The sequence below is a fragment of the Argentina silus genome, assembly GCF_951799395.1.
Source record: "Argentina silus genome assembly, chromosome: 20".
Taxonomy (NCBI): Eukaryota; Metazoa; Chordata; class Actinopteri; order Argentiniformes; family Argentinidae; genus Argentina; species Argentina silus.
The window spans coordinates 9,114,543-9,127,092 of NC_139674.1; the positions used below are offsets into that span (position 1 = coordinate 9,114,543).

Sequence of the window (12,550 nt, forward strand, 5' to 3'; positions counted from 1 at the left end):
ACTGTGTAATCCTGAGAGCAACGTGGTTGTTTGCAGAAAGTTCTAGAGTACAAGAGGCCTGTGTGTGCATGTGCGTACATGTGCTTGCAGGGTAGCCTACAGTATGTGTAGTCCTTCTGTTACTCCCTGATTGGCTGCACCTTGTTGCTTGTGTCTTAGAACCTTGAAAAAAAACAAAAAAACAGGAGATGATTGAAAGGGCATGACTTCTGTCCCATTAGTCTCTGCCCAGGCATTGGTCCAACCGCTGTGATTCAGCCAATGAGATTAGAGAAACTGTCAGACGGACAAGCTGATCCACAGTCATTCTGCATTCGGTGGCTGTGTCTGAATGCTCATATTTAGTAGGCGTTTTCAGTATGCAACATCAGAAAGTTTCGCAGTTACAGATAGATACACACTAGATGAAGTTACAGATGACGAATTCTCAGCACGAATGAGATGTTAGTAGTATGTTACTTACTGCATCCATTTTTACTGAACAGTATGGCCTAAATAGTATGTAGTATGGTTAATATTCAGTATGTACTTTTAGTAATCGGTAGGCAGTATGAGCTTTCAGACACAGCTAGTCAGTGTGAGAGACAGGGGCAGAATGATGCTAGCTGGTGTTTGCTCAAACATGTGTGGCACGAGTGTTTCCAGGCACAGACAGCTCTCTGCCCCACAGCTGTGCCACAGATAAACAGGGTGTTGTTACAATGCAATTAGGAGAGGAGGAAAAGTCAGGAAATAAATGTAAACCACACAATAGGACAAAGTTGCATTCGGTGTGTTTTGGTTTAGCCTCTCTGACGTGATGTCATCAAATTCTACTTGGGTTAGATCTGTTTCTCATGTTGAACTGATCTTATTTTAACCACATTTGGATGTGACAAATGTAAACTAAAGACATAATAGATATGGGCCCTAGGAGAGCCATAATGCTTAACTCACTAACTGCCAAAGAATTCCGGAAACACTCACCACCTAGAGTGCCAAGTGTTTTATGTGGTATTTACCTAGCGACAATATTTTGATTGGCTACAAAATGAAGCATCATCATTTATGCATTTCTGGTGAATAAAGTCAGCCTTGGCACTCTAGAATGTTGACCATTTGGGCGACTTTATTCACCCTCGGCACTAAATGAGTTAAAGGGATACTTCACCAATCCCCGTTGTCACAAATGGAATGATGCTGGAGATAACGAATGTGGTGTTAAAAGTGGGTGAGGTTTCCCTTGAGTGTACTGTTTCCCTCTCATTCGCAATCTGCTTAGTCCATCAATGCCATGTTTGTGAATTAAATCTGCATGTGGCTTTCAATGGGTCATTGTAATTACAGGCTTTTAAAGACCTGTCCTCTCTAGTGGGATGGCCATCGTACATGTGTCCTCAGTCCTGGCTCCCTCACTGTTGATCTGATTACACCCCGGTGACCCCCTCAGGTCTCCAGAAAGACATGCACAAACCAATCTCATCCTCTCTCTATCTCACACACACACACACACACACACACACACACACACACACACACACACACACACACACCCACCCACCAGTTGCCCTGGACATGCTCTGGCCTGTCTGTATGCCACTCGTCAGATTGGACACTGACCTTTCTGGATTATATTCTGGATTACATCATTACTATCAAGCGTACTGTATGTTCATGACCCATGGTTTAGCGCTTGGACATAAGACCTACTCCAATGTAGAAAAGTCTGTACTTTTCAATAATCTGACAGTGCTGTACAGTGTGAACCTTGTGGGAAGATACTAGTATTATCCAACACTAGTATCTTCATGGGCACAAGTGTGCTGATTCTTTGATGGTATTTGTTTAATGTGTGTTCTTGCATACATGAGTATGTACTGTCCCTGCTTATGTCATGAAATCTAATGCTGTCTGAAGGGGATTTTGCAGTCATACCACAAGAGGGCACCCTGTGGTTCTTTTCTGTCATCACATGTGAAGCTTCTGCTCAGCAGCTTGATTAAATGTGTTTTTCTCTCTCTCTCTCTCTCTCTCTCTCTCTCTCTCCTTCTCTCTCTCCCTCTCACCATCTCTCCCTCTCTCTCTCTCTCTCTCTCTCTCTCTCTCTCTCCCTCTCTCTCTCCCTCTCGCCATCCCTCCCTCTCTCTCTCTCTCGCCATCCCTCCCTCTCTCTCTCTCTCTCTCTCTCGCCATCCCTCCCTCTCTCACTCTCTCTCCTCTAGCTGCCTTAATGCCCGGTGATGACTCTGTCCTGTTGACCCCAGGGAGGATGAGCCAGCGCCAGGGGAAGGAGAAGGAGAAGGAGAAAGACAGGGAGAAGGAAAAGGAGGGGGGGCTGCACACCCCCAGCCGAGAGCACCTCGCCAGCCCCTCCTCCCTCAGCCCGGGCGTTAGCTACAGCCACGGTAAGACCACCTTCCTCTCTCCTCTCCAGTAAAATGTTGCACATTTTATGTTGCACTAAGCACACACCTGAGGTCAGCTTCCTCTAACATTAACATTTAAAAGGTTTTGAAACTGGCCTCAGATCAGCCCTTAAGGGCAGTTCTGATCTCTGTAAGAATGTAAAGCTTACAGTCAATACTGCCTACTGTTGTTCACGCACCACAGTGCCCTCTTGAGGTTGGACTCAGCTACTGCATGCAATGTGTGACAGGGATGGAATATACATTAGGCCTAGGTGCTCCATCCAGTTTGCTGTTATTGCGCTAAACAAGTGATGACATGGCTGGTGTTTTTCTAGATGAGGTATAGGAGTGGGTAAAAGTGATTTTGGAAAGTTTTTCATTTACAAATGCCGAACTGGGTCATCTTATACTTCCCTATTGTGATGTTCCCTAATATACCACCAGAGGGAGCAGACACATAAAATAAGGGATTTTTGTCTCAGGGTAGGGAAGCAGCAGACTAACACACACACACACACACACACACACACACACACACACACACACACACACACACACACTCTCTCTCTCTCTCTCTAGCCTACATGAGAGCAAAAGTCTTCATAAGAGCTCAGCAAACATATTTTATATTTTTATCCCCCCCCCCCCCCACCTCTTATCAGACTGGCTATAAACATATATATATATACAAGCCTGTTGATCGTCAGTATTTTTCTGATTTGTCAAGACGACATTGTTGACAACATGTATCCAGAACCATTGAATTGTAAGCAGCATTACTAATCATAGTGCTCTACTTGCATCTCGAATGCCACAGTCCCTCACCTCTCCACCCATGCATGTCTACTTGAAAGATGGCTATGAATGCCTACCCCACTTCCAGCACACTGTTGAACTGTTTCCTGAAAATAATATGGTTCTGAAGGGTTCAACACAGTGAGGTCTCCATGGCAACCTGCACTGCCTCAAGTAGCCTCTTCTATTGGCAATTGCGCTGTGGGAAATAGGCTGTATTGTGTAAACATCATTGGCGTTCAATTTCCTGTCAGCACCTGGTGAATCAGATAGGCTCATCAGCTGACCGGTCTTCTTTAGTTATCTTTATGTCTTGACACTAACATGATTCATTTGCTCGTAATCATTATAATTACGGTTATACAAATAAAATGTTTGATCTTTAAGTTTGGACCAGGTATCATGTAGAATTTTTTGTTCAACCCTGGATACACAAGGGTTTAATATACATACATACATACATACATACATACATACATACATACATACTCTCTTTTGTATTGTAGAAAAGCATATTGAATTGCATCTGTCACTCAGTAATTCTCCATAAGTAGCAACCCTCTGCAGCCAAGACAGTGTGGACATGGACTGCCTGCCAAGTGATTTCTCCCTGAGCTAGAATACTTCCTCCATGTTGACTGACATGGCCGCCCCAATCCGCTTTGGAGCCACTCTTGCTTTAACTGCTAGAGAGAGAGGGGAGGAGAGAAAGAGGGAGTGTGAGGAGGGAAGAAAGAGAGAGGGGGGGGGAGAGAAAGCAGGTGTGGACAACCCGGATTTAGGCACAGCCTTGGGGATTACGCCCTGTCAGCTGGGGGTTAACAACATTGATAGGAGAATTAGTGGCCACCAATCACTGTTCAGCTCTTTAACTTTCTACCGGGCAGTCCACCAATGGGAGGCCGTACTGTATGTGGGGAACAAGAGAGCTGGGCCGGTCAAGGCTCAGGGTGTTCTGCAGGGCCCGTAAGAAGGATAAGAGATAAGGAAGACGTGATGGAGGATCTCTGGGCCTCTGGGCCTGGGCTGTGCTTGGGCGTCCGACGGCTGGGAAAGCTTGGTCCCTTAGAGGACATACAGACATAACGTGGATATAGAGCTTATTTTTTTGGGTTCACCGATAAGACCAGCTTTGTCTACAGTTGACCTTGGTTGGTGATATCCCTGTGTAGCTGCAAGCAAGGCAAGTACAGTAGAGCGGTATTGACATCAGAGTGGCGTTTCTGTGTAGCTAAAGGGTTGTTAGCATTTGGGTTAGCAGAGAAATGCTTTGGCAGTGGAGAAACCACACAAGGGGTAGTCTTTTGGTCTTTCCTATTCCTCTCCGTCGAAATTCTGCCCCACCACTCTCTTTAGGATCCCTGTCTTCTAGAGTCTGTGTTTTGTGTCTGTGTCTGTGTCTGTGTGTGTCTTTGTCTTTGTCTTTGTCTGTGTCTGTATGTGCTGCTATTGTCACAATGAGGATAGAATGCAAGCTAAACCAAGTCAAACAAGAACTGTAAATTCCCCTTTATGAAGCTGTTGCTGATCATATTTAGCCATGCGTACTGAAGCAAAGATCTAGATTCAGCAGAACGACATGCAGTACTGCACTCCACTGTAAGGGGTGGATACAGTAAGGAAGGTGCTTCTAGGCCTCTCTCCAGAAAGCCTCTTTGTCCCTGTGCTAATCTCTGGTTTACAGGGTCTCAGGCCTTTTATGCAGGCTAAGGCTTCCAGGAGATTCTGCAGGAGATCTAGTGTCTGCAGACTCTACATGCACTTGTGCATTGTTCTGACTATAGCTCACTCCCTGCCAATCAAACATGTTTTTTTTCTATCAGTGACAAAGTAAAGAGAACTCGCATTTTCATGTCAAGCCATAGCCAAAGCCCGACAACAGAGGGCATCCATTGAGTTACTTACCATAGCATAGAGAGGTTCGCACTCACGTGAGTGGCCTTACCACAGTGAGACATGTCAGGCCCTTTAGGAATGTCCAATACCAGTGTCATGTTACTGGTAAAGAGGACAGCCATAGATCCCCTGGTCGACCATGTCCACCTGATACTTTTCAGATAGACATGAGACGCAGGTACAGGAGAAGAGCGATATGCTGCATGAGTGGCTCCATCCAGTCAACTAGGCCAAAGAGTTTGGCTTACAGAGGGGCATGTGATGGAAGCCAATAGGCCCCAGAGTCTATTGAGGAACTACTGGACAAGAGAAACGTAAGACCCTGGAGGTTTGAACTCGTAAATTCAAGGAACATGTCTGGCAAACTCAAATAGGATGTTTCACTTTCCATCCATTTAGGACAATGAACACATAGAGGAAGTTTGTAATGGAGATTTTATTCTGTGGTAATTCCTCTGAAAGCCCAGGTTATTCTGCCAGACTGATGACAATCATGCTGCTGAGTGCTTAAATCCAACAAATGGAAAGGTGGAAGCGGCACTTAAAAAGCACTTGAGTGGAAAGCTGAAATGTTTTTTTTTATCAGACTGCACTATTGACCTATGGAGAGATTTGGAGGCAGTTTTCAGTTCTGGTGCTTCTGTGGTACACCAGGATTAACCTCTCGTTGTCCTCTGTGTGGGCCTAGGGACTGAGAGTGCTGTATGTGCTCACTGGTCCAAATCGTCTATGCTATTCAGGAACCTGTGACTACTGATCCTGTATCACCTCCCAGCTTTACAACAAGGGATTATAAGGCAGAGAGAATATACTGGAGGGAGAAGTAGCCTGGCAAGTAGGTTCAGTTTCCCGGTACCGTTTAACTATTCAGCAAGCGTGGATGGGCTTTGGGCTAGCCTACCTAACATTGGCTAACAATGTCTGTTTAAATGTCTCACAAGACATTTCCACCTCAGTCAATGTGGGTTGACATTAGCATTTGTGAGTTAATGTAGATGTAAACACACTATAGTGCTCTAAGTAGGACATGTCACCTACTTAGCTTCTATTTACTCAGGATTGCAGTGCTCATCCACTGTGATATTTATGCCATATGTGGTTAGCTTAACCTAGCTTAGTTTAGCATGGAGTGCTGCAAGAGAGACTTGCCACCATGATCTCTTTAGATCACTGGCTTGTATGTCTGCATTTGTGGCCTGACACACATCAACCAATGGGATCCCTGCCCTGAGAGAGAATACAGAGACACACAGTCCAAGGTGTGAACTGAAGCTAATACTTTTAGCACTGTGTAACGTGTCCAGTCAGATTTGTCAAAGCTGCTCGATAGGCTGATCCGGTGTACTGGGCTGTAAGCAAGCAGCTTTCTTTCCATATTTTAGTCCTGCACATGGGGGCTAGTGTTACATGGGGACAAGTGATAAAGTCTTTATTTAGGAATCCAATGGAAATTATTGTGGTTGCAGATGGAGCAGAATCCGACAAAAAAAAAAAAAACAAGGTCACACAATCACTAATGGTCGTCTGGATACACTGTCTGGGGTACACAATCGCTAAAACACTAGCAAATCCTTTCCACATCCATTAGTTGATGACTTGCCACTGTCAAAACTCATAGTTTTGCTTTGACATTGTCCTTCCTCATGCATTATGTATTGGCTGGACTGTCTTTACCTAAGGTGGTGTTGACCCAGTAGTGTGTGGGCATGGGCACACCTAACCAGAGTGTCTGATGACTTCTTGGTTTGTATGGCCAATGTTTGTCTGCAAACACTACTGTGTATGGGTATCTTAATTAGCCTCATACATTCTCTCTTCATGCGAAAGCTACAGGTTCCAAGCTCCCTCAGGCCCACTTCTGGGGTTTTCAGGCTCAATATTACCTGAGGATAGGTCAGGTGACAGACCTAAAACAGTGGACTAACTTTGTGTGATACTGGGCCAACTCTCTGTGAAGCCTCATCACTCTATAGTTTGATTAGTTTTTTAACAACAGTCACAATTCATTAAACTTAATGTGAACCAGCTGAACTGTCCTTTGCTGAGGTGTAGTGGCTTAATTAGGCCCAAGACTTGAATTATACATACGCCAGAACATCTTAATTACCTGTGTTAATTAGACAGGAGGACCCATTGGAGTCTGGCAGCTAGAGACACAGATTGATCTGTTTTTTTCCGGGAGACATTTTTTTGCTAAGCAACGCTGTGACATCACATCCCTCTAAGCCGTTATCGAGGTGATTACTTTTGTTTGCCTCTCAAAACATGAAATGTCTGGGATGAAATGTTGTCCCAAATGAACGATAATCAACCTTAATTGGCCAGATGCCACTGAGGAGGTGCTGCTGTTGACAGACCAAACAAGTGTAAATATAGGACAGTTGGCTGGCCAACATGAGTCTGTAAGAAGGACAGGTCAGTTGAAAAGGATACAAGGATGCCAGGTGTTTTGAGGACAGAACAGCAAAGGCAATGCTTCAAGGATATTGTGTTGCATGGCACGTCTTGTTTTCAGAGAGATAACCATTGATAACCTTTGAGACTCACTTTTTTCTCTTGTGGCCTGGGTTTGTTCTATACCTGCAATTTGCCCTTGCTTGTGGACCACACATGGTCTCACGTCACTCTCATGGGTCCTCAGGGGCAACAGAATCTTCTTCAAACCTACCCCTGTGCTGTTAAGTTACCATGACAATCGCCTTGCAGAGCAACAGAATAGTACCATTGAGATTCATGCATTCTCAGAAAGCAATATCCTGAGGGCAATATTGATCAGCTGCTCTTAGCCTTTTCCATCGTGAACATGCTTGTAGATTACAGTCACAGAAGGAGCATTGTGGTTGGAACACCTTTTTTTACAAATTGTATTACATATAGCTCATTCTACTGAATTCCTAATTAGTTCTGTCGGATTCTGATTCTATTGGGAACTTGGTTCCCAGTAGCCTGACACATGACAGGTCACAAGTCAGGAAATAACTTTTTTTTTTTGTTTGTTTGCATGGGCAGAGTTATGGATGAGCATTTGTGTGATGGTTTAGAACAGGTTAGAGAGACCTCTGGATATTACAGTTATAGGCTTTGTTTCCTCCCCGAGGGCTTTCCAAAGACTTGATTGGCAAGACAACATGATAGGGCGGCAGGTTATTTAATCAAGGCCAACTTCATTCTATCCTCACAGGCAGTGTCAATAGAGACTGTATAACAAGGGGATGTGTTGCTCTGTGTGTATGCTTGCGTGTGCTGGATACGTGCCGCAGTTTGTTATGTGCGTAGCAGGCGTATGCAACTCACATTGCTAGAGTTCTCAGTCAGACGTGCAGGTTAACATGTGATGTGAGGAAGAGAGAGGGGGGCCAAAGCAGGAGCAGCATATAGCCTAGCCAACGTCCACAGGAGAGCCCACTTATTCAGGTAGAGGCAAGCGAGGCAATCAGAAGAAGCAGTATTGAGAGACTGTCGGAAAACTCTTTTATCGGAGATCCAGACATTAAGTGGAAGTCAGGGAATTAGAGAAGCAGAGAAACTGGGAGTGTAGGAAGTGGGCAAGGAAGAAAGAAGGGAAATATCTGTCTAGAGAGAAGGAGAGAGAGGTTGCTGTGGAATGGAGGATATAAGATGCAGCTCCTCGGCACACTGCTAGGGGAGAAAAGGGGGAGGGACTCTTGATTCGTCAGTGTAGTACTCGGAGTGCTCCCTCTCACACTGTCACGCACACTGAGAGGAGAAAGGGAGGGAGCGATAGAGAGAAAAAGAGAAAAAGCGTGCCTCGCTGGTAGACTGCCTGGAGACTGAGTTGCTGTGCTTTGTGTGTGCTTGTGTCTGGCTGGCTGTTCTGGCTGCGGGGACAGATCGGAGCATTTTGCGACTTGCGCCTTCGCCCTCGGCCCCTGCAACCCCTTTCAGCCCCCAGTGCCAGCCCACCAGGGCCCCCGCCGGCCTCATGATGAAGGAGGGAGGGCTGTGCCGTCGCCGCTTCTCCACCTGCGGCGGAACCAGCTCTGTCCGCACCCCCCACCCCGACGGACGCAAACTGATCCGCAACGCCTCTTTCGGGGGCTATAACGAACTCAAGCCCATCTCTCTGCCAGGTGGGTGTCTGATGCGGGGCAGACCCTTGCCTCCTGTCTGGAGAGGAGCCTGCCACGGCTCCGTTAGATGAGCTAGTTGTAACTAGCTCACTAGTACCTCAGTACTGTAGCTTAGTTCACTGCTTAGGCTGCTTGTTCCCTGTAAAAGTAGAGTAAGAACCGCTAGATAGGCTACTGATGTTGGACGTTTGTGGTCCAAATTGAAAACAGCAGCACTGTAGCCACGTTGGACCTATACTGTTGCTTTCTCTCATTGCATTGCCTAATGCAACTTTTAGTGTAATACTGTAGCTGTCATTCCTTCTGAATTGTTGATGAATTGATTTCTGCCTGTATGTTTAGCCCTCTAAGCCCTGGATAGAAAACTGTCATATATTCATGAGCTGGCTGAGTGTGGGCTGCTGTTTAGCTGCCATTCACCTGAGCATATGAGCTGAAGAGCGTTCTCACAACTTCGACTGAGGTTAATTCCAGCTCCTACAGTACTGTCGCTATAGTCAGTCATGAGTCATCATGGGTTGTTTTTTTTTACCTGTCGACTCCCAGCCCCGGTTCCATTCATCTCTATTTCTATGATATGCTCTCTGCCAAGAGGCTTTCAGAGCGATTGCAAGAGACAGCTGGCGCAGTGCTAGTTGCTCTCTCCCTCTCTCATGATCTCCCCTCTACCCCCCCACCCCCACCCCCCTTCACTCTCACTCTCTCCTTCTCTCTCTCGTCATTCAACTCAGTTCCACTTGTAGTTGGCATGATTGCGCCCCACTTTTCATTAGCTTTTCCACGTTAAGTTCTCTCAGTCTCTCTCTAGTTTCTTACACAAAACCTCTGCCAGACGGATAATGACTAATGGCTTTTTCACAAGCTGTGAGTGAAAGGACCACTGATGCAACTCATATCTTGGATTTGTGCCAGGCAACATTGTTTTACTTCAGATTAGGCTACCTTTTTATGCTTTGTAGAGGGCTAAAGCTCATTACAGTTCACCATTTTGGATTTTACAATGCATTGTAATTCAGGGATTACTTTGTTGTAATTCAAGGATTACTTTGTTGCAATTCAAAACAGGACTAAATATGTGCTCATATGCCAATTTAAAGCCTCTGTAGCATTCAGCCTTCAGTTCAAATGTTTTAGGTCACCATCTCACAAAAAAGATGCATTAACTGTATATGTTTGCCTGTCTCTGCCTCAGTTTTGTGTGGTGAACCTGTCAAATTTCTATCCTCGGAAGATATTCAGCCACGCTTAGAGTTGCAACAAATCATTTTTGTATTATTAAAAAACAACTTGCTAGTTATGGAAGCCTTCGTCAGGGAGAATAAACCTTACATTTTGGAGCACACCACCACCTACATAGACAGTGATCTAATCTCACTGCTTCGAGACCACTGCCACTGTGTAGGCCCTGTGCCTCGGCCCCGTCTCTCCTCCAGCCCTCTACGTTGCCTGGGGCGAGTGCTTCACAGGAGAGACCAGCGAAAGAGCCAGTGACTCTGCAGATTAACCTGGCCTTCACTCTATATATAGGACTAGTCTCCAGACACAAAACGATGGCGAGGCACTATCACTGCCCTAATACCTCCTGCTTCCCCCACACACAGTCACCCTTTGTAATATTATCCACCTTGAAGATAAGGAGTCTTTGTCAACCAGCAGCGGCTGCTTAAGGAGGGAGCGGAAGGAGGATCGGCTTTATGTTAATTGTGAATGGAGACTCCTGTGTTTCAGTTGTTGTTGTTGTTGTTGTTGCTGTTGTTGCTGTTGTTGTTGCCAGCTGGTTGTGGCTGGCTGGAAATGAATTGGTTTTGGAGGTCATCAATGGAGCCCTTTTATAGTGGAAATGGAACAGGGGAAATGCAGTGCTTGCTCTTCCAACAATGATTTGGAACTGCGTATCACCTCAGGGTCAGCACAACCGTAGCAGCATGTACATATTCATTAGAGATTGCAGGGCTGTATCATTTGAATGCAGGGCTGAATTGCTTGTCTCATTTAGGGTGCCATTATTACAGTGCATATCAGAAAAGCAGTGCCTTAGATTAAATACTTATCACTAATACCCTGTGCCATATTAGAAATTTGGAATTTGACAATCACATTACCGCATTAGTAATCTCTCAGAGCCATACACGGTATGCCTCTGAATATTGGAACTCTGGGGGCAAGATTACTTCATTAGACATCTGAACCATTATATTCTTAATCCGCATGAATCCCTACTTTCCTGTGCAGGTTGAGTTTCAACACTTAACTGCAAATTAGTACACCACCCGGGACAAAGTTATGTTAGAGTGCAGCCATGGCTACAGCAAATGTAATATTGATTTATGCTCCCAAAAAGTGTTATCTTGTGGAAGGTTTCAAACATTTGTCTTTGTCAGGCATCGCCATGGCATCTCTTTCACCCTCCTATAAACATGTCTGTGTCTGCCCTAGTCTGAGGTGCCTACTTTAGAGCATGCCCAGAGTCGAGAGGAAACAGAGCATGTGACTCAACCCATAATCAATCGTTGTCTCTCTTTAAGCTGGGCGGACACTACATGATTTCAGCCACGAATTTGCCAAGTTCTTGCAACGAAACGTACAGCCCCTGCTCTCCGCGCCTGGATATTGTGTCCAAATTCTCCTTATGTTTTTTAGGCTTTTTCTCTGAACATAAGAAGACTATGGCCACACCTGAAATGTCTTGCTATTTCGTGGCCAGCGCCTTTACTTGCATTGAACAAACACTGAAGGGGAGGGTGAAAGGGAGCTCGGTCGCCCAGTGCACGAGCTACCATCGGGTACATTGCGTTAAGAAAGCGGGATGTGGAGATGTCTTGCCGTATGAGACCCTCTCATCGGTGGGAATCGTCTGCATTTGTGAAAATATTTTTGTGTCCACCTGGCTTTGTCTGAAATCCCTTGATGTCTGTTTCTCTGCACTGGCAGTCATTGTATCATCTTCACTTTACTAAGCATTCTGTTTCTATATAAAAAGACAACTGTTGAAGAACTGAACCCTGTGGTACCCCAGCCTGCTCCTGCCTGCAGCGATGCCATAGGGCTGTCAAGAGACCAGAGAGGCTACAGATGTGATGGGCATCAAACTCCCTGTCACAGCCACTCTCAGAACCGACAATGTCATGATGTTGGTTCTTTGTGCTTTTTTGCTTTTTGTGTGTGGATTGGTATTATTTCATTCACACGCCTGTAGTTAGCTACACTGTTCCTTATGTACATCACGGTATGGACAACCTTAGTGGGAATGTATGGTTTTTAGCTCATCATAAGAGAGACCCACTTTGGTCTTGGTTAGCAAATGCATGGATCAAAGAGCATTTCCTTTGAGGGATTGTCATCAGAGAATTTGGCCCTACCTCTGACTGATTTCAATTCAAT

The 12,550-nt window shown here is 45.4% G+C and overlaps 1 protein-coding gene across 4 annotated transcripts in view; it reads left to right on the forward strand.

The window, feature by feature from the left end:
- The window catches only part of osbpl8 (oxysterol binding protein-like 8), a 62,918-nt gene that overhangs the window by 32,291 nt on the left and 18,077 nt on the right, over nucleotides 1–12,550 (forward strand). For 3 of the 4 annotated variants that reach the window (XM_083691789.1, XM_083691790.1, XM_083691791.1), the window contains one exon: nucleotides 2,202–2,384. In XM_083691789.1, the coding sequence (XP_083547915.1) occupies nucleotides 2,202–2,384 (183 nt within the window). Of the gene's footprint in view, nucleotides 1–2,201; nucleotides 2,385–8,807; nucleotides 9,170–12,550 lie in introns of those variants that run through there. The other variant, XM_083691792.1, reaches the window with a different exon arrangement.